Source organism: Moschus berezovskii, chromosome 6 (genome assembly GCF_049115385.1).
Source record: "Moschus berezovskii isolate FMDL1 chromosome 6, NW_MosBer_1.0, whole genome shotgun sequence".
Lineage (NCBI taxonomy): Eukaryota > Metazoa > Chordata > Mammalia > Artiodactyla > Moschidae > Moschus > Moschus berezovskii.
Window position 1 is genome coordinate 89,617,909 of NC_142465.1, and position 25,041 is coordinate 89,642,949.

Consider the following 25,041-nt stretch of genomic DNA (forward strand, 5'->3'; position numbering starts at 1 on the left):
ACTCAAGTATGAAATCTTTTAATATCAGTTACAAATGACTTATAGATATTCTCACAACTAAATCATCTCAACACCTTGCTTGGTTGACAGCTGCTAGCCCTGATGACGCCCTCACCAGCAAGCATTACTCAGTGTGGTAAAAGAACACACACAACACTCCCCCAGCATCCAGTTGCGTGCACCTTCCCAGTCTCTCTCTCATATTTTCAGAGTCTTTTCATTAAAAAAATGTTTGGCTGTGCTGAATCTTGGTTGCGGTGAATGGGCTTCTCATGATGTAGAGCACAGATTCTACAGCATGTGGGATCAATAGTTGTAGTGTATGGGACTTGGCTGCCCTGAGGTCTTAATACCCCCACCAGGGATCGACCCTGAGTCTCCCGTATTGGAAGGCGGATTATCAACCACTGGACCACCAGGGAAGTCCCTTCCCAGTCTTAACTAGATATGAAAGTGAAAGCGTTAGTCGTTCAGTCATATCCAACTCTGCGACCCCATGGACTGTCGTCTGCCAGGTTCTTCTTTCCATGGGATATTCCAGGCAAGAATACTGGAGTGGGTTGCCATTCCCTTCTCCAGGGGATTGTCCCAACCCGGGGATCAAACCCAGGTCTCCTGCATTGCAGGCAGGATCTTTACTGTCCAAACCACCAGGAAGGCTTAACCAGACATAGACTCTCATATTTTCTTCATTTTTAGCTCTGTTTTCTGAACTTTCATTTTTCAAACTCTATCAACAATTACATACACTTGTGTAGAATTTGTCCTTTGATTGATATATATATATATATGATTTATATATATACCACAACAAATTTTCACTTAGAAAATCAGATTAGTTATTGGTTCATTTTTATTTTCATGAAACTGAATTTAGGCTAACAGGTATTCTAAATCATAAAGAGAAAACAAGAAATATTCAATTATGTTCAAAGGCAGAGTACCTTCTCTCTTCTAAAATCATGAGGAGGATTTGTGTACCTCTCACGATTTTATCTATTAAACAACTCATTTGGGTTTTTTACCTTTTAGAAAACAATATAAGCTGTATAACGTTGTTAAGCCAGAAATAATTCAGTAGAGTGTCCATTAGTCCTTGTTTCTTGATGTAATAGTTGGTGTCAGGATGGTTTTCTGCAAATAAATATTTATTATAGTTTAGCATATTTTTGTGGTTTGTCACCTTCTTACCATTATGACATGTGTCTAAGTTCTCTTTGTTTTTTTACTCAACAGGTATTTCTTCAGTGTCTCCTGCATGTTCCAGCAGTAGGAATTCAACACTGAATAGAACAACACAAATCCTAGCTCATGTATAGCTTGGTTTCTAGTTGAGGGAAGGCAGACAGATGGTGGTAAGTTCTATGGAGAAAAGAAGAGTAGATAAAGAGAAGAGAGTTTTGGAGTAGAAGTTGCAGTTTGAAAGTAGGTGGTCAGGAACCTTCCTGAGGAAGTGGCATTTCAGCAAAGACCTAAAGGAAACAAGGGATAGGGTCATGGGGTGATCAGAGGGGAGGAGCCTCCCAGGTGGTAGAAACAGCAAGTGCAAAAACCCTGAGGTGAGCACTTGCCGATATGTTGAAGGAATAAGATGAGGCCAGGGTGGCAACAAAAGAGGGGAAGGACATGTCTCTAGGAAGGTAAGGGGGTCTCTCGCGGGGCATGCTGAGGGGTCTGCCTTTGAATGACTTGAGAAGCTACTGGAGGTTTAGAATAGAGGAGTGACAAGATTTTCTTGCAACTGACTTGAACATCCGTGGGTGGAATACAATATGAATTTGAAGTCACTTAGTTGATGACTTTGGGAGGTCAAAGTAGTTTATGCAGCTAGGCTAAGATTTAATATCTGAGGAGTTTCATAGTTTGGGTATTTTTTCAAAAATTATGAAAGGAAGGAAAGAGGAAAGGAAGAAAGGAAGAGGGAAAAAGGGAAGGAGGGAGGAGAAAAAAGGAAATAAGGAAGGAAGAGAAGGAGAGAGAGAGAAAGGAAGAAAAAGAAAGAAACAAAGAAGAAGGGGAAAAAAGTTAAGTATTGTTGAGACACTGAGAGCAGAAATTTTCATTTTAACAACATTATCCATACTCCTGACAAATCTGCTAAATTAAAACAATCTGGAGAATAATACATAGTGTGTTTATAGTCACAATAAATTGATGATAAATTCTTTGTTTTTGCTCAAAACTTTCCTTCAAGCCAGGAAAAGCCCTCAAACTCTCTTTGTCAGTTAAACTGTCTGCCAAATACACAAAAATTATATTTGGAAATAATTCCTTTGGTGTCCTGGGAAGTTTAATTAATTGTTGTCTACAAAGTGCTTCAAAATCCTGTGGAACACAAAACTGACCTAAAAACAAGAGTTTGCAATTATCACAAGGAAGTGCATTATTTGGGGCTTCTGTTTTACCCTTGCATATTACCTTAGTGATAATTTCTCCTGCACACCATTACCAATGGAAGCCTTCTTTTCTTTTTCTTTTTTTTTTTTGACCGTTGCCTGCCATGTGGGATCTTAGTTCTCGACCAGGGATCAAACATCTGCCCCTTGCATTGGAAGCAGGGAGTCTTAACCACTGACCGCCAGGGAAGTCCGATGCCTTTTAACAGGGATTCAGAGAGCCTGTTCTGAGAAGTAAAAGAATAACTTTAGAAAAGTTAACCATGGCTTTGGTCTCTATTAAATTTGACTCTGGTTTACCAGTAAAAATTTAGCAGTTCTTTCAAACAGTAGTTCTCAGAGTGTATGGTTCAGGTACCCCTGGAGATTTGAAGACATTTTTAGGTGTTCCTTAAGGTCAAATCTATATTCATAATAACACCAAGATGTTATTTTCTTTTTTCACTTTCATTTCTCTTATGAGTGTATAGTGGAGTTTTTTAGATGCTATGTGTGATGTCTAAACAGAGAATCTGTCTAAAGTAGATATGAAAATCTAGCTTCTGTAAAGCCAGGCCTTTAAGAGATTTGCAAACATGTTAAAACAATGTTACTTTTCTCACTATTTTTAAAAACATGGTTATTTTCACTGGATATATAAAAAGACATATAATCTTCCACAGAGACTAGAATTTAGCTCCCCCCCCCAAAAAGTGTCTTGCTTCTATCATCTGAGGATATATATTTAGGATATACTAAATTAGACACCTATCCCCAAAGGGTTAGTGCCCCTGGAGTCCAACATGTTCAACTGATGTGCAAAGTAAAGCTCTGTTGAATGCACAGAGCTTACAACTTACAACTTATCTAATAACTGTGATTGAGGAAGAGGGACAGAAACTAGGAAATCAAGCTTGTAGTCAATAAGTCATCCAATGAGCCCCTTTTTAAAAAATACACCTAATTTCTGATTTTCCTAGAAACAAAACAAGCTTTCAGTGAAGTCCTATTGCCTTAGGTAGACAGAGTCAAAAGCAAGAGACTTAAATTAACCTGCAAAGACTTTACTTAGAGTGGATTATTATTAGTTCTTGGATTTTCTTTAGAGCAACCTAACAGCAAATCTTCATGACGTGACTACAATGTGCTAAGTTCTCTCTGGGCATTGAGGATTCAGGAGTCTTTGGCTCACGGTATTTATATTTCAGGGGAGGAAGAGACAAGCAAACAGATGACGGAGATAATTTCAGATATGAGTGTTAAGCAAAGGAATAGAACAAACCGCGGTGTTAGGGATTAGTTGAAGGGCAGAAGTAAGGGAACAGGGTGGAGGGGTGCTGATTGGGCAAGGTGTGGGGAAACCTCTCACTGAAGTGCTAACGTTAAGCTGACACCTGCAAGGCCGACTGAGGCTCTCTGGCAGGAAAATGCAGGTATGAGGCCTCAGGGAGAGAATGAGGAAGAAAGAAGTGGCTAGTGTAGTTGCAGCCTCGTGAGGGGAAGGGTCATGAGTGGTATGATCTGAAAAAGGTAGAAACTACTTCAGGGCAGCAGAGGATGAAATGGTTGAATGGCCTCACCAACTCAATGGACAAGAATTTGAGCAAGTTCCGGGAGTTAGCGAAGGACAGGGGAGGCTGGCATGCTGCAGTCGATGGGGTTGCAAAGAGTTGGACACGACTTAGCGACTGAACAAAAACAACCCCATGAAATAGCTTGAAGGAGCCTGAATTTTACTCTGAGTGCAATGAGAGCTTGAGCTGGTCACACGATTCAGTCTGCACTTTTTAAAAGAATTAGTCTGGCTGCTCTGTTATGGGACTTGATTGCAGAGGAGCAACAATAGCAGCCAGGAGACCTGTTAGCAGTTGACTGTCCCCTGGGAAAGGGATGATGGACGGTGGCTCGGAGAACAGTGGTCACAGCGAGAAACAGGAGAAGCGGACAGATACAAGACAGATGTGGTTTGTTTACAAGCGTGTTTAAAACTTGTCCAGCTCATCGGAGCTCAACACACAGTAACCCTTATGTCACCATCCCATTCCTAAACATGAAACGCCCAGAGATTCACCAATTTGTTCTAGCTCACAAGACTAGAAATTCAGACAGTGCTAGTGGTAAAGAACCCGTCTGCCAATGTAGGAGACATAAGAGACTTGGGTTCCATCCCTGGGTCGGGAAGACCCCCTGAAGGAGGAAATGGCAACCCACTGCAGTATTCTTGCCTGGAGAATCCCGCGGACAGAAGAGCTGGGCAGGCTGCGGTCCATGGGGTCACAAAGAGTCAGACATGAGTGAGGGAACTTAACACATATTATTCTCACCATACTGTTACATGATCCACAAAACACCTTACCTGAGGTCTTTTTTTTTTTTTCTCATTCAATCAACAAATTTTTATTGAGTACTGACTGTGTAGCAGCTGTCTTCTAGGCTCCTGGACTGTAACTGTATAGAGCTCACAGTCTGGTGGGAGTGGGGGTCAGGGGATACAACAGCAGTGGGTGGGCAGAGACAGTAAATGCAATAGCCAAGTAAGTTCCATAAGGAGGGGCTTCCCTGGTGGCTCACAGGTAAAAATCCACCTGCAAATTCAGGAGACACAGGTTCGATCTCTGGTCCTATAAGATCCCGTATGTCTCAGAGCAACTGCAGGGACCGTCCTGAAGGCCAGAGGCTGGCTCCAGTGGCTCCACACCTCATAGCTGCCGAGCTGGGGCTTGGCCCGCACCTGAAGCTCATATTCCGTGCCTGGAGCAAGATTCTCCAGGGAGATCCATCGCTGGTTCAGCCTGAGGGTCAGTACCGGGGCATCCTCCCAGCTGTGGCCCGCAGACCTAGTCCGGGCCTCGAACTCCACGTCATTTTGGATGTAGTGGGATACCTGGGAGACGGTCCAGGTTATGTTGCACCTATGGGTCTCTATGTGGACGACTTGGAGGGAGTGGGGTGGAACCAGACGAATGTAATCAAAGGGCTTGATATCCTGGGTCATCATCCTTCTCCACTTCCCGCCTTCAGAGCACATCACCGTCAACTTCATGACATCCACTACAGTCAGTTTCTGAGCTTCTGGAGAATGCCCTAGGACCAGGTTGCATGCCCAGGATCCCGGCTTCACTGGTTGCAGCTCACAGGTGTGGTTCCACTGTTTTGTAGGAAAAACCACCTCTCTTTGAGGGAAAAGAGGGACCCCCTCAGAGCTCTAACATTGAGTCCATCCTCGGCCTATCAGGCGAGCAGCAGTGTCCCCAAACTACCTAGTCTGGCTCATACCCAGGCCTGCTACTGCAGCCCGGATTGCACATCCCACTGCCACTCCGACTCCAGGAGTCTAAATATCTGACCCCCCAGTTCTTCCAGACTCCTGTGAGGTCTTTTTTCCTTCCAATCTTTTCTGCTTTTAGCTGCTATTCTAATCTTTCTCAAACACTGCTTTCATCATGTTTACCTTGCTGATAAGAGTGTTATATGTATTATGTGGGTATTGAGTAATTGCAGTGAACTACTGCAATTGTTTGGGTGGGTGGGGTCACACACCTAAGATAGCTTCTCGCCTCTGGGATTTTAGAATTTACTTGGGAAGACATGATGAACTCATATGACATAATAAAGAGAGAGATCAAAAAGAGATGGCATAATTAAGGAAGCTTTCAAATAGAAGGAAGGACTTGTGCTAGATCTCGAAAGAAAGAGAATTTTAGCAAAGAGAGAGGCAAAAAGATGCCTTGTGAAAAGCAAGGAGCAAAGACATAATATCCTAGCTTTGCAGCACAGAAGGGAGATTTTTTTTTTTTGAGGAAAAGAAGGCATCTGTTTTGTGAAAAGGCAGGGGGCAAAATCTCAGGGCAGGATGGTGCTGGACCATGAGTCCTATCATAAGCTGGGAGCCAAAGATTTGGACTTGCTGCAACTGGATATAAAGTTAATAAGGATTTATAAGCAAGAGTCAGTCTTTGTGAAGGCTTAACTGGGGCCAGTGATCATTTCCCCTCTCTAATTTTCTAAGGTAATGATCAGTCTTTATGTACTCATTAGGAACTCAGCTTGTAACTCTTTACAGTTTTAAAATATATAATCTGTATGAGTGCAGCCTCTATGGACTTGGTACAGAATATATGTCTGATGACGATGAAAGACATGTGTGAGGAAGATTCACTTGGCAACAGCATGTGACCTGAACAAAAGAGAAGAAAGCCAGGAGGTAAGGAAGCTGTTCTAGAAACACAGGTGTGAAGGAAGGAATGTAGATGAAGCAGAGACGAGAAAAGACTAGGAAGTATCACTAAAAGGAGCTTGCATGCAGAGAGGGGTAAACATTAAAATTTCAAACCTCAGTGTCTTGAAGGATCATGACAGTGATCAAGGGTGAGGGGAAAAAACAGGGAGAGGGAAGTAGCTTGGGAAAATAAGATGGGGAATTTGGGTTTTGACAGGCATTCAAGAAGATGACTGGACATTCATTTAGAAATGACCTGAGAGGGACTTCCCTGGTGGTCCAGGGGTTAAGAATCCGCGTTGCAGTGAAAGGGACTCAGATTTAATCCTTGGTCAGGGAATTAAGCTTCCACACGCCTCAAAGCAACTAAATCCACAAGTTGCAACTACTGAGACTGCACGCCACAAGCAAAGATCCTGCATGCAGCAACTCAGATTCCGCGTACTGCGGCTAAGACCCGGTGCAGCCAAATAAATAAATAAACAGATAAAAACAGAAACGGTCTGAGAAGTTAGCTAGAGGAGATGAAGTGACTCTGCAGAGGCAAGGCAGAAGTTTTGTTATAACTTCATTCACTACGCAGAGGCCTTACAATGCGATAGAGGATACAGAATAAAATGGGGCAAGGACTTTGAGAAATTAACAACCTAGTGGAGAAAACAGATACGCCAACACGGAACACAAAGTCTGATGAAATAAGTGTCCAGAGGAGACTATGTGCTGGGTAAGGGAAATAAATAGCACCCATTCAGGACTGCCCTGGTAATTTAGTAGATAGGAATCTGCCTGCCAATGCAGGGGACATGGGTTTGATCCCTGGTCCAGGAAGACTCCACATAGCCCAGAGCAACTGAGCCCGTGTGGCACAACTGCTTGGTTCACACTCTAGAGCCCATGGAGCAGGAACTACGGCGCCTGCGCGCTGCAACTCCTGAAGCCCGTGCACCCAGAGCCTGTGCGCCGCAACAAGAGAAGCCACTGCAATGAGAAGTCTGCGCATGGCAACAAAGAGTAGTCCCCACTGGCCACAAGTGAAGAAAGCCCGTGCAAAGCAAACACAGATCCAGAGCAGACAAAAATAAATTAATTTTAAAAACCTATCTAAATAGCACCTATTCAGCAATACAAATTTCCCATCTGAGAAAACTGATGGGGGGTCCACGTAAATATCCATAGGTGGCTCCTCTTGGTTAACTTTCCCTGCTCCATGTCCTGCTGCTTGGCCACCACTGTCTGGACCCAGGATTGGCACTCAAACAAAGGCAGTGGTCCCTAAGCAGGCATAGAGAAGACCAAGTCGCCAATCAGGTAGACCATCAGGAAAACTATGTCCCATAAAGGCCCATCCTAATGAATAATGAATGACAGATACATTCAGATCCTCTCTCTTGGGATGTTTTAAACACAAGTCACAGGGAGTGGTCTCCAGAAGCAGAGAAGGCAGTACAGGCTGAGACTATTGAAAAGAAGCAGGGGGATGCAGATTTGAGAGAATGGCAGAGTTACTAGAGTATAGGCAATAAATGTCTGTTAAAGAGGGGCTGAGCAAGCAACCAGAGCCTATTTTGGATCACAAGAGCTGCAGTTGATTCCTGGAACAAATGGGAGTTCTGGCTGATGATATGATACGATTTTCTGAAGTTTCCTGCTGCTGCTGCTGCTGCTAAGTCACTTCAGTCGTGTCCGACTCTGTGCGACCCCATAGACGGTAGCCCACACAGGCTCCCCTGGCCCTGGGATTCTCCAGGCAAGAACACTGGAGTGGGTTGCCATTTCCCTCTCCAATGCATGAAAGTGAAAAGTGAAAGTGAAGTTGCTCAGTCGTGTCCAACTCTTCGCGACCCCATGGACTGCAGCCTACCAGGCTCCTCCGCCCATGGGACTCTCCAGGCAAGGGTACTGGAGTGGGTTGCCATTGCCTTCTCTCTGAAGTTTCCTAATTTTCTTTAAATAAACCCTCAGCATTTGCAGTATTGTGGACATGTCCTGGCATTTTATATCTCATAAGAGCCCAACTAACACAAGGGTGCCCCTGTTGCTTTAGCTTTTGATTCTATCAGGGAGTACCCTGTGAAGGAAAGGGTCAGTGTGATTTTCATTGGGGGGTGGTGTTTAGTCACTAAGTTGTATCTGGCTCTTGTGACCTCAGGGTCTATAGCCCACTGGGCTCCTCTGTTCATGGGATTTCCCAGGCAAGAACACTGGAGTGGGTTGCCATTTCCTTCTCCAGGGGATCTTCCCAACCCAGGGATCGAACCCATATCTTTTGCATTCGCAGGTGGATTCTTTATCCCTGAGCCACCAGGGAAGCCCATGATCTTCATTAAGTGCAAAATGCTGTGTGTGCACATGTGTAGATGGCTGCCTGCCCAGAAGTGTATAACAGTAGAAGGTAGAAACTTCACTTACCTCTCAGAGCAAGTCTGACAGCACAAAGTTTATATTAATACTTTTTGTCATTCCCTTTTACTTGCCACATCATTATCAGTGTGAGTCTGTGTGCTTGTCCCTGGTGGGTGGGGGGGGCGGGGAGAAAGGCAAAGTCAGGGAAACTGTGCAACTCAGGCAAAGAAAGCTAGCAGAAAGTGCAACTGCCAAGGAGAGAGGAATCTGAGTATTTCTAGATCAGAGTTTCTCAACTTTCAGAAATGAAGATTTCTGGTTCATCTTAGACCAGCTGATTGGGATATCTGGATCAGGGGCCTAGGAGCTTGCATTTTCATAAATGTGCCTGGTGATCCATGAAATGCTTTCCTTTAGGACCCACTGGCAAGCCACTCCAGTACTCTTGCCTAGAAAATCCCATGGATGGAGGAGCCTGGTAGGCTGCAGTCCATGGGGTCGCTAAGGGTTGGACACGACTGAGAGACTTCACTTTCACTTTTCACTTTCACACATTGGAGAAGGAAATGGCAACCCACTCCAGTGTTCTTTCCTGGAGAATCCCAGGGACAGGGGAGCCTGGTGGTCTTCCATCTATGGGGTCACACAGAGTCGGACACAACTGAAGTGACTTAGCAGCAGCAGCAGCAGCAGCTCTAAGTCTGGGCTTCTCAGGTGGCGCTAGTGGTAAAGAACCCACCTACCAATGTAGGAGACAAAAGATGCAGGTTTGATCCCTGCATCGGGAAGATCCCCTGGAGGAAGGCATGGCAGCCTACTCCAGTATTCTTGCCTGGAGAATCCTGTGGACAGAGGAGCCTGGCAAGTTATAGTCCAGAGGGTCAAAAAGAGTCGGACAAGATTGAAGGGACTTAACACACACACTCTAAGCCCAGGGTCAAGAAAAGCATGTCGGGGAGGAGGTGGCTGCTTAGGACCAATGGTAGAAAAGCTAGTCATGCGTATACTTACATTATATTAGATGAAAAAAGTTAGGAGGGAGAAAATGTGTGAGGTGAGGCAGGGGTGTAGGGTGCACAGAACAGAGAATGGGATGCAGGTCTGTCTTGGCAATCCCCAGCCTAGATGATAACTGAGACATGTGACGGATTACATTTCTGCTCATGCCAGAATTTTCATAGTCAGCATAGAAGTGCTATATAAAGCTTTTCCCTCTTCTATATTATAGTCCTTTTAAGATTTACGGAGCACCAGCTACAGGGAGAACACTGTGTTAGCAGCTGTCAGAGAAAACAAGAGCTTATCATGTACTTGAAGTTGGACAAAATAAATCTGTGATTTACATTGAAGGGTGACTACAAAGCAACATAGAAATAAGTGCAAAATCATTCAGTAACAAAAACTTGCTGTGTCCATCGTGTGCAGACTTTCCTAGAATCCCCAGGGTGTGGTATATCAGAAGGTGATGTAGCTAAGTTTAAAAGCAGATTTTGTAAGACTACAGAGACTTGGAGGTATTCTGTCTAAAGAAGGATTTAGATTCACACAGTTCAGAAGTAGGGTAACATCAGTCATTCAACATTCCATGCACTTATTGAGTGCCTATTGTGCTTGTAGTGGTAAGTAAAACAAACAAAAATCCCTACCCTTTTGGAGTTTATATTCTGATAGGAGAGAGACTAGAAAACAAAATAAATTATATGCTGTGTTAGAACAAGTGGTAAATGCTCTGGTTCCTTGGTGGCTCAGATGGTAAAGAATCTGCCTGCAATGCAGGAGACCTGTGTTTGATCCCTGGGTTGGAAAGATCACCTGGAGAAGGGAATGGCTACCCACTCTAGTGTTCCTGCCTGGAGAATTCCATGGACAGAGCAATGTGGTGGGCTACAGTCCATCCATGGGGTCCCAAAGAGTTGGACATGACTGAGTGACTAACACTTAACAGACATGCAATACCAGGTGATCTTTTGGGAAATTTATTAGAAGACTTTTGAACAAAGATTTATAAGTGTTCTTCAAAGAAGGTTTTTTGGATATATTGTATTGTGCTTAGTTGCTCAGTCACGTCTGGATTTTTGTGACTCTGTCCTACTAGAGTGGATTGCCATGCCCTCCTCCAGGGGATATTCCCAACCCAGGGATCAAACCCAGGTTTCCCGCATTGCAGGCTAATTCTTTACTATCTGAGCCACCATGTAGTGTGTTCCAGATTAAGAGGTAGCAAAAGTGCAAATTCCCTGAAGAAGCCTGCCTGCATTTTCAAAATAACAGCCAGGAACCAGCATGTCTCTTTGGAAGTGAGGAAGACAGATTATATATTGGATAAGAGCTCAGAAAGGAAAGGGAGTAGGGGTGTCAAATAATTTAAGGCCATGGAGGACGTGGAGATGTTTGTTCTATGTTAAGCAGGACGGCAGCCACTCTGAGCAGAACATGATCTGACACGAAGGATACTTCCTTTCAGCTGTGTGAACTTGGACCCAATTTGTAGCCTATCTAAATTTGTTTCCTCCTCTGTAAACTAGAGAAAAGCATCTGACTTCATGAGGTTGTTGTGATGATTAAGAAAGATGATATGTGCATTTAGTATCTACCTGAACTAGGGCAGGCATGTTCTTTTCCCTGCCCGGTTTCCAGTCTCCTCTCTTCTGCCTCTTCCACCTGGTACCAGGTGCCACGAGACAAGAGGCAGGAAACAGCCTGGCAGAGTACAGCCCACATAAGGGGAAGGAAGAAAAAGGGGCAGCTGGTGTAAGGCCTAGGTTAACAGACATACTAGTTGGGATTTAAAATAACTATTCGTGTTTGACGATGCGGATTAGAGGGACAGAGCTACGAGTAGAGACTCAGATGGGTGGTCCTACTAGGTATAGGCACAGGTCTGCCAGGCCTCAATTTTTAAAAAAACTCCCCCAAACCTTTATAGATAGTTTATCAACGCAGACTCTGGGCATGCTAGAGTTATGTTTAATTGTTCCATTGTTTAACGTGCTAACTCCCCGAACGTTAACTGATTAATCTGTCTTCTAATTAATGTTTGGATGATTCTCCTCAGGTCTAGACTATTAAGGGCACTTCTATTTAAAAATAGTCTGTCGTCTGCTTGTGCTGTCAGGTGCCATAGGTATATCTGAGGTCGCCGTTTTGAGTGACTCGCGATGGCTTCGAAATATACATAAAAATAACAACAGAAAACAACAGACCCGCCGCTCCCCCCTCTCCGCCCCCCGCTTAATTAATGATGAAAGGTTTTGTAGCGTTTGTCTGGGCCTGGGGCTAGCTCTCAGCCCGCGACTGTGGAGACTGGTAATCATCAAGGTGTGCTCAGAAAGCTCCGGGGCAGGGAACTGGCGGCCAGGTCTCTTCCGAGCTCCCCCAAGTCGCCTCCTACTTTGGGTGACTGAATGTTTATTTACTTGCAATAAATGATTGTAAATGAATGTACCCAAGTACTGGACGACCCCAGGGGTGGCGGGATTTTCGCAGCTCCACCGTGTGCATCGGCGGAGGACCGAGCCCGCGCCGGCCGGGCTCCGCGTCTGCGGCTCCCGGCCGGGCCCTGCGGCTGGAGCCTGGGGGCGGGCCCCGCGTGGATCCGCCGGCGCCCCCGCCCGCACGCGCCGAGGCACCGCCCAGCGCCAACCCCCTCCCACTACGCCGGCCGCGCATCCCCGCCCTCCGCCGCCCCGGCCGCCCGCTTCCTCCGCCGCGCCGGCCCCCTCTCCTCCTCCGCCGGCCTGGCCCGCCCCCTCCCCGGCCCGGGCCGGCCCCCTCCCTGTCCCCGGCGGCGCTCGCAGGCCTGCTCTTCCCTCTTCCCACACCGCCCTCAGCCGCTCCCTCCCTGCGCTCCCGTCTGGAGAGGAGTCGAGCGCCGAGCGCATCGATCGCTCTGCCCTCTGCGGCCGCCCGGCCCCGAACTCATCGGTGCGCTCGGAGCTCGATTTCCCTAGGCGGCGGCCGCGGCGGCGGAGGCACAGCGGCGGCGGCGGTGGCGGCGGCGGCGGCAGCGGCGGCGGTGGCGGCTCGGCCAGTACTCCCGGCCCCCGCCATTTCGGACTGGGAGCGAGCGCGGCGCAGGCACTGAAGGCAGCGGCGGGGGCCAGAGGCTCGGCGGCTCCCAGGTGCGGGAGAGAGGTACCGAGCGGACCGCCCCTCGCGGCTCCCGCCGGGGTCCCGGCCGTCCTCGCCGGCGCCGGGCGGGGCCGGCGGCGAGTGAATGAATTAGGGGTCCCTGGCGGGGCGGGAAGGGCGCGCGGGTGCGGGGCCCGGGCGGGCGGGCCGCGGGCGGACGGGGCCGGCGGGGGGGCGGTCTGCAGGGGGAGGCGCGGGGACGCGGCGACGCGGGGAGCGAGGAATGGGCGGTGCGGGGCTGAGGAGGGCGAGGCTGGAGGCGGCCGCCGCTGGGGCTGCTTCCTGGACGGGGAACCCCTTCCTTCCTCCTCCCCGAGAGCCGCGGCTGGAGGCGGCCGGGGAGAAGCTGGCGGGCCGGGTGGGCCGCCCCTCTGGACGGTCGGGTGCGGTGGAGGCTACTCCCGCGGCGCTCCGGCCTCCCCTCCCCCTCGCCGTCCTTCCCTCACCCTCCTCTCCGCTCCCGCACCTCTTCCTCCCTTCCTGGTACTGGGCTGCCTCGGTTGCTGCCTTCTCTGCTGCATCTCTCATCTCTGGGACGAAGGTATAAACTTCTCCCTCAAGCGCAGACTGGACGGCTTGTGGTCCTTTTTCAGTGTGTAGGGGGGATAGATGAGTAAGAGGCGAGGTCGCGTTTTGGAAGCGCAGGGGAAAGTGCTTAGAGACCACTGATGGAGGTTATTGTGTTTGGAAAAAATGCATCTGCAGCCGAGTTCCTGACGGCTCCCCTCCCCCCCGTATGGGCTGTGACATTGCTGTGGCCACAAAGGAGGTGGTGGAGGTAGAGATGGTGGTGAAAGAACAGGTGGCCAACACCCTGCAACGTAAAGCCTGGACTTGGTGTAAAGGAAAAAGTTAATCCCAGAAGGTCTGTTTGCTTTGTCAAGTTAAAACACACGCAGCTAACCCGTACAGCAGAAGCAGGGCTCTTTCCTTGCTAGTTGAGTGTAGACAGCAGTAGTTAAAATTGCACGTGAAGTTTAATTTGTCTGTTTTCCTTTCCCCCAAGCCTTCTGTATTACCCTTATGCGTACAAATTTGACCCCCATCCCAAGAGTTATTACAGTACTAAACGGTTCTCAGGCCTTTTTTTTTTTCAAAGCGACCTACAAGAGAAGTTCATTGTAGCAGTCTGCCAGCCAAGTGCCTGAAATACTCTGAGGCACGTGCAGTGTTGTAGGTGAAGTCCTAAACTGGCCTCCTTAAATCTTGATATCCACCAAAACGAGGGGTTAAGAATAAAAAGGCATTTTCTAGTTTTTACTTACTATACATGTTACATTTGTAATGGAAAAAAAAAATCGTTCAAAAGAAATTACGAAGGGAAAAAATTCTGTTCATAGTCATCATCTCAGAATCAACCTTATGAGTGATGTCATTCTTAGGTGACTAAGGTCCAAAATGCTGACTCGAACGTGTAGTGGACTAGAGACATCAAAAATGGTTGATAGCAGTACTGTTTACCTTAGACCCGTATCTGTCCGCAGGCATTCTTGGTTTTAAGAGACAGTAGATGAAGTGATAATTAATTTTTTTTTTTTAATGACCAAAAAAGTGAACATTTTTTGCTTGAATGAAATGCTCAGTTCTGGTCCCAGTTCCACCCCTTACTAGCTTATGTAGCTTTGGATAAGGGGGACTCCTTTGGCCTGTGATTTTCCATGGGAACCCATTTCTCTCTAGTGGATTTAAATAAACTTGATTTTTGAAATCCAAGTCAAAGATATTTTTCAGAAATAACCACTGCATAAAAAAGTAGACCAGAAAGTGTGTGGTATTGAGAATTCACATGTGTATGTACAAGCTAAGCACTAATCCAGTATTTGTCCACAATCTCCCCTAGACTAGCTCACTTACTGGTCATAAGGATTCTTCAAAATTACTGAAGATCCCAATGTGGAGTGTGTCAGTATTGCCACAACAGAAATTAAATGGAAAATTAAACAATATTAATTCATTTAAGAAAAGAAATAATTAGCCCTTTACTTGGTAACAGAAATAGAATATTTAATGAAAAGTAACTGTTTTCCAAAACAAATGCAACAGTTAGCGAGAAGAGTGGCATTGTTTCACACTTTCACAAATCTCTCTAATTGTATGGCTTAGTAGATAGCTGGATCCTCATAGCTGCTTCTGTAGTCAATGTATTGTGATCACAGGTCTGGAAAATTCTACTGTATACGCTTGTGAAAGAATAAGAGTGGGAAGGGTAAATCACCTCATACCATTATCATCAAACCAGGTTTTGCCTCTTGGACCCTCTCCTAAAGTCTTAGGAACCTAGTGGGTTCCTGCACCATATTTTGAGAACTACTATTATAGGCTATCCAAATTTTATTGGAGGGCTGGGTTGGGCAGGGAACTAGAGGATACATTTTGGTGTGATTATCCTCACCTATCACATTTGCTATGACCAATATTAGGAATGAAAAGAGGGAGCAAAACAGGACATCATACATGTTGGCATTGGCCCTAGACAAGGCTAGGTGGCACAGAGCAGGCCCATGAGGAACTGTGATACAGCAGTTGCTGGGCCTGTCTGCTCTTGGGGAATGGGTTCAGGAAATAGAGCCAGAGCAAGGATGTGGTGGGGTGGTGGAGTGCCTACTGGGATAATTCTTGGTCTTCAGTAAATGGGATGCTGCGTGTGTATAATGTTTGTATAGTATATCTGCACTTTCATTAATCTGGAACTACTTACCCTGTAGTACATTACTGGACATTGACTGCCAGTTCACGACTTAAATTTGTAGTAATATCATGTAGTTATTGAGGGAAAGGAGGTTAAAGTAGATACATTCATTTCAAAGAGTTTGAAACTAACTAAAAAAATATTGTCTGTGTTGGTGCTGTTAAACTTTACATGTTCTTGATATTTATTGCTACTGTTGGGAGTTGATCTATGACAAGCAGAGAGTAAAAGTCATGTGGGTTACCGATATAATTAACATCTTTTAAAAATTCTCTCATTAAAAGCATGCTTGTCTTTAAATATTATTTAATTATATTTTCTGTGCAAAATGCTATTTTTCAGCACTAATAATAGCATATATTGTGATTGATGATCTGATCATCATGCTGAATAGTTCACAATTCTCAAAGTTCTCTTATTTTTTACACCATTATTTTCCCCAGCAGATAATTTACAGATTAAAGTGTCACCAGATATTGTCCTCATCTGCTTGGCGTCTCAGTTTTTATTTTCCCAGCATAGCATCTAGCTTTGACAATCCTCCTGCCACCCGAGTTTGATTCTTGCTAACTGTCCTGGAGAACGACTGTGATGATGCTTTTAAAAAGTTTTCTGTAGCTGTCGGCTCTAACAGAGACACTCAGCATATCCACTTGTAACTCTTAGGGGCCCACATCAGTGAGGAATACTGTGGCAGCAGCAGCTGTCAACAAGTTCTGTGCGGGTGTGTCCACACTCGACACTTGTCCTGAGCGAAGTCATGGCTTGCTCCTTCGAGAGCCATTAACTGCTGCGGAACAGCAGACTACTGGCTCTTTAGATAGAGCAACCTGAGTCAAAGGTAAAAGAACTGTGCACTCTGAATGCACTGTTCTCAAATGCTGATGAAGGAGTTTGTAAACAAACTACAACTCATTGCAATACACATCTGTAGTCAACTGGTGTTTCCTTGAATTTTGTGAAGTGTTTTTAAAATAATTTTCCGTATAAAGGTGAATTTGTGTATTGATAGAGCATTTGGGTTACATTAACCTCACGTGTGGCACGTGTTCTAATTTAGTCACATTTTCGTTATTTTTATTATAAGGCCTGCTGAAAATGACTGAATATAAACTTGTGGTAGTTGGAGCTGGTGGCGTAGGCAAGAGTGCCTTGACGATACAGCTAATTCAGAATCACTTTGTGGATGAATATGATCCTACGATAGAGGTAAATCTTATTTTCATATTATGCATATTGACTTGTGCAGGCCCATCCTTTGGGTACAAAAAATGGTTTCTCTGATCATTTTCTCTGACTACTCATTATAAGGCAGTTACACTAATCATACTTTTATTAAGTTAACTGAAATGTATTTGGGTTTCACTGCTTTACTCTGATGTTATAAGTAACCATAGATATGAGAGCCCAGCCCATCTTCTCTCAGGAAGAGTAATACCATCTGTGCGTCCACTCTGTGTTAGTGTATGTGTATTTTGATTGGAAGTGTATTTGCAGAGTTTTCTCAGAGGATGAAAATGTGAATTTACCTCTTGTCTGTAAGATGAGACATGTCTAATAGTCATTTTTTAAAAGGTGGCTTTTGTTTTTATGGGGTTTTGGTATTTCTTTTTTTTTTTTTTTTGGTATTTTGATGTCACATGAAGAGTTGACACTGGTGATATATAATCACTTGATGATTGAATTAAAAGCATTTATTTAGTAGTATTTTCATATTTTCTTTTAGTGAAGAACCTACAACTACCTGATGCAGTTTAGAAAGCTCATTCTTTGCTTCTGTGGATATGTATATCAGCTAATATATAAGGGTACCACCACCAATCCTTACCTTTGCTCTTCAGCCCTTTTTCAGTTTATTCAAGGCAGTGTTAGAATTGTTTTTTTTAATTACAAATTGATTAATTAATAATTTTCAGACTTCGCTTCAGTTTTATGAAAATGAACCAAAGGATGGCTAACAGCGAAATCATAGAATAAAGGCCTGGCAGAGAGCTTGAGAGGTCAGGTAGTATTCCCCACTGCCTTCTGGAAGCACTGTACTCAGATGCTTGGAAGCAGATAAGGATTTATTTAACCCCAAAGGCCTGCAGGAGGGACTGGCACATAACTGTCCTTAACTAATTTCCAGAATGTACTTATTAGCATATTTCTTGCATAGTCTGAATCTTCCTGTTAAGTTTAACATAGTACCAGCTCATCTTTGAAATAGATTTATGTTGTTAGATTATTTCTTAGACTTCTTTATTGCAAGTTAAGCAACCCTAATCCTTTAACTTTTATTCTAGATCTGATATTACCAGATTTTTAATCAGCTCTGAAAAATTTCCCAGAACTTTCTCTGAGTCCCAAGCTGTAGAGTCTAGAACAGGTCAGAATGCTCTGTTAAGGTACTATATGTGTAATGTCTTTAAAAAAAGAACAAACCCCCTTGACTGCACTCAGGTAGTTTCTAAGGACATCGCTGGCCATGGGAAGATGTCTGCACAGTGTAGCATTTTGAGGATTGAGTGGATAACTGTTCATAGGGAAATGTCAAATATTTTTGGCACTTCAGCAGAGAAGATGAAGAAAAACACATTTATTTGCGAAGATCTGACTTAAACACAGAATCAACTTTTACATGGCTTCCAGGTTTAATAATTTCTCATTAGTAAAAAGGAGAGAGTAACTTAAGTGGCCCACCTATGTAAGAGTCACTCTTTATTTCCTCTTGGCAAGTCAGTTCAGTGCTGATGGGTTTGTTTATTTTTTACTTTGAGGAGGATTAAATAGTTCACCTGTTCCTAAAGCCAGCATACTCCACCATCTAAATCGGAAGTAAAAGGGAGTTTTAATAGAATTTAAGTTAAGCAAAGCACAGTGGTTTTCCTGGGATTCTGGAATATGATTGTAGCAGAAGTGCCCATCTTCTCTGAAAATCTGAGGAATTTCATTATGCTCTGTTTCCTATCAGAGGTCAAGAATGATGTATCAAGAATGTGATTTTTAAAAAAAAAGGTTAGGAAACCTTTTGGTGAAAATTGTTTAAGTGTAATATAAATTTTAAAGAGATAAAGCTAAAAGGATATTCTTTATTTGGGGGGAAGAAAAGCTTATAAATTCAAACCCATTAACTCTGATATGATTTCTGCCAAATCAGAAGACTTGACCCAGGGAAGCATTGATTACCTGTGAACTTTGAAACTGACGTCCCGTCACTAGAATAGTCACCTGGGAAAAGGTTTCGGAGATTGTCTCTTATCTCCCAAGTGACAGTGAGTCTCTGAGGGAACTGACACATTAAATTCTTGGTGTAGTTCAACTAGAAGAAAAGCAGGAGAATTCAGTAGTTTATTTTAATAAACAAAAATACATGACATTTTTATAAACAGTTGAATAGTGAGTATCACTATTGCTGAAGTTTTTGATTGGTGAACAGTGTAGGTTAGAAAGTAAGAGAGGACATAGGCTTGGCACATTTGGAATTCTCTTCAGTTTTTCTGCATTAAAACAAGGGGAAAGAAGTTTAGAGAAAAATTTCTAATTAAGCAATACCGTATTTTCTAGTTGTTTAGAGTTTGCAGAGATTTATACTATAAGACTGGTAAGAAAGATGGTCATAGTTTCATTTTATTGATAAAAATGGTCTCAGAGGTTGTAACTTGCTTGAGGATACTTAGCTAGTAAGTGATAGAATTTTAAGTTTTCTGAGATCAAGTTAAGTGGAATTTCCACTGTACCCTTGTATAGCTTTTTAAAAATGAAAAAACTGGCCTTCAAGGTAAGAAAAGATTTAATATTGGAGGCTTATTTGGATTTCCCAATATATCAGAATTTGAACTCAGCATACTATCTGATGGCATCTTAATGGCAGAGATTGATACAGAATTGGGTATGATGCATGGATGGAACATGTTTGTATTTGCACGATAATCACCTTCTATGCTGAGAAGATTTTATCTTTATCTTTTATGAAGCTCATCTACGAGTTCTGAGAGAGAACGAAATACCTTTTCAGCGGTGCGGGATTGTTAAAAACGCAGTCCCCAAATACAGTACTAGGCTAGAAATAATACGTACTTTTATAGTTTGGAGGTCATGGTTATTATAAAAATACATTTTCTGAAATGTGTTTTCTAAGGTAAAATTTGGTGGACGCAGGAAAATGGAAGTGGAGATTGGAAGGATCAGGTGGTCAGTTAGCAAATATATAACAAGTGTCTACTGGATATAATATAAAAATAGATATAAGAAGTATTTTCTCCTGGGCTCCAATTCATTGACATCTACATGCTTCTGTTAATGTGACATTTATAGTTCAGTCTCTTTGATGAAACAGTTCTCTCCTCAATAAGGAAGAATGGATTTGTAATTGGATTGATTAGTTCCATCTTTAGCGCTCTGAGCTGCTTATTCGCCAAGATGTATCAATTTCTCTTTGAAAAAAAAATTTCCGTGTTAATTTGTGGAATTTACTTGCTGATTAAAGTATTTAAACTTTAAATTAAATAATAATTTAAACTTTAGAGAATTAAATCAGTATTAAAGAGGAATTTAAGAAAAGCACTGTTTAATGATATAAGCTGTTAATTTTCTTTTTTCTTTCATTCCTTTCTTTTTTGTTAAAAAAACAAACATGTATCAATAGTTACTAAGGAGGAATGGGTGGTGACTTTGCCCCTCAGGGGACATTTGTCAATCATCTGGAGACAATTTTGGTGGTCACAACTTGAGGACGGGGTCTGCTACTGGCATCTGTTGTGGATGGAGGTCGAGGGTTCTGTTAACCTCCCTGTAGTGCATGGGACAACCCCCCCAAAATGACATGGCCCCAGATGTCAGTAGTGCCCAGGCTGAGACCCTAATATGTATTACAGCTTTAAACATTCTGTAAGTTGTGAAATTCAAGTCCGTGAGAGTGGTTTATGTTAGATTTTTTCTCTTTTAACATAGTATAGATGGAAACCTTTCATTTTCTAAACTAGCAGTATATTAGCTTACTCTGGAGTTCTGTAAAAACATTCTGTTGTTTTTAAAACAAGGTACACATCAGTTTTGTAAATGCCTTTCTTTCTCTTCAAGGCTGTGGCCTCTCTTCAACCCCCCCCTTTCAACTGAGTGCCCTCTACTGGTCAACCTACTTGCTTTTATAATACAAATTGAAATCCTAAGTTTGGATATTTTTTCTGTTTAAACTGTGGTTATAAACAATTCATAACTATAAATTTTATTTAAAAGTCTTATTTTGTATAATGTTTTAACAATCTAAAGTATCAGTTTTTCTCTGCTAGTATTAAGATTACTGTGTGGACTAGTTAGGCGTAACTAAATATGTGGGTGAATATTTTTAACTAAGAGTGGGAATGCGGCAATGTGAAGAAAACAGGGTGGTGCCCTTGTTAACATTGATTGAGGCTGCTTTGTCTGAGGGGACAAGAAGTGGCACTTTAGGTCTATGAGTTTCTTATGGTGCACACAGGAGGTACCTTCAAAGCTTAGTGATGAATTTCGTGGGGTGTTAGGAACGGCCTGTTCAAAAGTGGCAAGCTGAAAGATAGCATTATGTGCAGTTTTATAGGCCTGTAGAATAATTGAGAGTACCTCATTGTGTTAATTTGTTTTTAGAATAAACACAAAATTTAGGTACTATATTTGGGTCAATTTAAGAATAGTTATTTAATAATAACTTTATTGAGACCTGAATGTTAAAAATTATTGGCCATGTTTTATTCTAAGTTGGAGTTTTTATAAATACAAAGCTTTAAAAACATTCAAATGAAAGTTGGCAATGGAAATAAAAGGAAAACGTATTATGGTTTGGCATTTCAGAAGATTCTGGTTTACCATGTAATTAATTTCTTAATTCCATAAATGTGATTCAGTGCCTGCTCAGTACCACGCAGCCTTCCTAGGGTCTGCAAATACATTGAGAAACAAAGGGGACCACCAGATCATTGCTGTTGTGGAGCTTATTAGTCTTAGATATATTTGGAAGAAGATCTATTGTTTATAGACAGTAATCCTAATTATATGTAACTTAGAGGCTTTATGCTTTAGGAGGGCAATAGATTTCTTATATCTTATTATATTGTCTCATAGTACCTAGGTTTATGGAACAGTTATATTATTGTGATCTTAATATAATAAAATTAGAAATGGGTAGTAAAAATAAAATATTTGCTAGGATTAAATAGGGATATAGTGCTTACCTTAGGTAATTTTTGAATTTTCTATTTGGAACATTTCAAACCCATGGAAAAGTATTAAAAAAAAAAAGGTTGTACAGTGATTACCTCTTACCTTTAAACTACACATACTTGCTTTATGTGTGTGTACCTCTCTATGAGCACCCATACGTGCTGAGTTACTTCAGTCGTGTCTGACTGTTTGCGACTCCATGGACTATAGCCCACAAGGCTCCTCTGTCCATGGGGTTCTCCAGGCAAGAATACTGGAGTGTATTGCCTTGCCCCGCTCCAGGGGATCTTCCCGATCCAGGATCTTCCTCTCTTATGTCTCCTGCTTTGGCAAGCAGGTTCTTTACCACTGACGCTACCTGGGAAGCCCTATGTACACACACATACTTGAATACGTATTATTAATGTTTGTTGAATTCTTTGAAAGTAAGTTGCGTATGTTGGGACCCTTTTCCTCTGGATACAGGGGTCTGCAAACTATGACCTTCCTGTTGGCCCAGTACAGCTTGTTTCTGTTTCTGTCAAGTTTTATTGGGGCACAGCTGCTTGTAGTGCAGCTTTTGTACTACAGTGACAGAGTTGAGTGGTTGCAAGAGACCAATTACTGTCTAGTCCTTTTTGGAACAAGCTTGCTGACTGTCTTCTAACAGCAAGGATAATTTCTTGTGTAACTCCAACACAATGATAAAATTTAGGAAGTTCAACACTGATAAAAAGTCTAATATACTCCCTGGTCAAATTTTATCAGTTTCCAGAATGTGCTTTTAGCAGTTTTTTTCCCCCCGATCTCAGGATCACAAATTAGTTGTCACATCTCACAGTCTAGAAGTTTCTCAGCTTTTCTTAGTCTTTCATGACAGTGGCACATTTTGAAGAATTCAGGCCAGTTGTTCTGTGGAACATCTTCTCATTTAGTTTTGTCTGATGGTTTCCCTGTGGTCAGGTTCAGATTAAACATTTTTGGTGGAAATACTCTGAAAGTGATGTCATGCCCTCCTTGGGGTATCACATCAAGAGGCACAAGATGCTGGCCTGTTGCATTATTAATGGTGTTAATGTTAACACTGGTTAGTGGCTAATGTCATAGCTGTCTTGTATGTATCAGTTTTATCTCTGTGAAGATATCTTTAATTCTTTATAATAGGTACTCTGTGGGGAGATGCTTTGAGACTGTGAATATCTTGTTCTCCAACATACTTGAACCCAGTGGGTTGTAGCATCCACTGATAATTCTCACCATGTTAAACTACCGCCATCTTGATGGCAGGTTGGTAGGTAGTCTGACTTTGTCATTACTTCTACATTTATTAGTTGACAGCTACCGTAAGTAAGGGTTCTCTCTTTTCTCTCCCCCTCTTTATTTATTTGGTTTGATTAATCTGTATCAGTAGTGACTCACAGGTTCTTTTTCCTTTGATGTTTTAAAGTCTATTCCTGTAATTACTGATTTCGATGCTCACATTTATTTTTGATATGACCAGTGAAGTTGCTTTTAAGCTGGCCTCTGTATCTTACTGACGTGTCTCCATCCGTTTTTGAACTTTTCCGTACTTTCTGGCACAGTATATTCCAGGTTCACTGTACCTGTCCCTGTCTTGGACTCAGTCATTTGTCCAAAGAGCCCTAATTCATTTCAATAGGTAATGCTGTGTAGACATCAAGACCTGGATATTGGGTGTGCTTGTTGCTGGGGTGTCACTGCTTCTAGACCTGTTTCAATGGACAGAGCTAAGAGGTAGATTTTATTTGAAAATCATGAGTTCATTCTTCCTCCATGTCTTTTTCCTATATATAAATTTTAAATATTAATTGATCAACATTAATTAATGTTAAACATTAGACAGCTGTGGAAATAAAAATGATAATGTCAGTTAACACAGATTGAATCATTTAACATTAGGTTAGCTTTTCTAATTGTGGACTTGGGATTAAATATTTTTCTCCATTAAGAAAAGTAGGGATTCTTTTCACTTTTTCAAAGAGTTCTTAAACCATGTAGGAAAAAATTGAGTTGTTTGGCTATATGGAAATTAAGACATCCTTAACAAAAATACAAGACAGATGAAAACCTGGGAAAACTATTTGCATCATCTATCAAGTCAGGACTTTCTTCTGTATCTGAATTAGAAAAAAGCAAACATCCACAAAGATAAAAAGCGGGGGAGAAGGCTAAGCACACAAATCGCCAACCTATCCACACTCACACAAAAAGTGATGTAGAATCATATTAAGAGATACTTCATTAATATGGCAATGCAAATTCAAACAATAAATAACATTTTTTTTTTTTTTTGCCGCACTCTGCAGCTTAGGGTATCTTAGTTCCCCAGTCAGGGATTGAACCCGTGTTCTCGGCTGTGACAATGTGGAGTCTTAACCACTAAACTGTCAGGGAATTCCCTAAATAACATTTTTTATTTTCATGATGGCTAAGATTAGAATGGTAGCACACCTGGAAAGGTATGGAAAAATGTGTACTCTTTATGCTGTAGTGGGAACATACATTATTATAAACTTTTCTGGAGGTCATCAGTTTAGCAGTACATATCAAAACGGAAACCACATGTCAATTGATCCATCCTACAGAAATTTACCTGAAAGATTCAATTGGATAAATGTTTAAATGTATATCCAGGAGTGTTTATTGCACTGTTTACAATTTTTAACAGTGAAAATAATCTACACATCTACCGGTAAGGAGCGGGTGAAGTACGTTATGGTATATTTATATAAATGATATTACACAGTTGTTGGGAGGGATTAAGTAGATCTGTATGTACTGACATTGAAAAATGGTTCATTATGTAAGAGAAGCTGTATCATAGCCCTTTGTATAGGAATTTGTACATAAAATATGGTAGGACATATGCCACACTCTCCGTAGTATTTTTGTTTTTTTTTAAAAATGAGTATATACTGTTTGAGAGGGAAAAATGCATCCTCAGTTTTGAGGAAGAAGAGTCACTAGAGTATTAGATACTATTAGATTATGTACCTCTCAGCTATTCTTTAATTGGCCTAATACCAATTTCCTTGTGTATTTTTATCTCTAAAACATCTGTATTATGCAATTCCTCAAGGTTTTAAAATGGGGGAAAATTTTCTTGA

The 25,041-nt window shown here is 42.5% G+C and overlaps 1 protein-coding gene and 1 pseudogene across 3 annotated transcripts in view; one reads left to right on the forward strand and one right to left on the reverse strand.

Annotated features, from left to right (window-relative positions):
* Window positions 1-4,890: 4,890 nt before the first annotated feature.
* Window positions 4,891-5,782, reverse strand: LOC148777679 (interleukin-2 receptor subunit beta pseudogene; annotated as a pseudogene).
* A 7,111-nt stretch (window positions 5,783-12,893) lies between these two features.
* KRAS (KRas proto-oncogene, GTPase) overlaps window positions 12,894-25,041 on the forward strand; it is a 39,799-nt gene continuing 27,651 nt past the window's right edge. For 2 of the 3 annotated variants that reach the window (XM_055396567.2, XM_055396568.2), the window contains exons 1-2: window positions 12,921-13,058; window positions 16,845-16,966. In XM_055396567.2, coding sequence (XP_055252542.1) covers window positions 16,856-16,966 — 111 coding nt within the window. In that variant the 5' untranslated portion in view covers window positions 12,921-13,058; window positions 16,845-16,855. Of the gene's footprint in view, window positions 13,072-16,844; window positions 16,967-25,041 lie in introns of all 3 variants that reach the window. The other variant, XM_055396569.2, reaches the window with a different exon arrangement.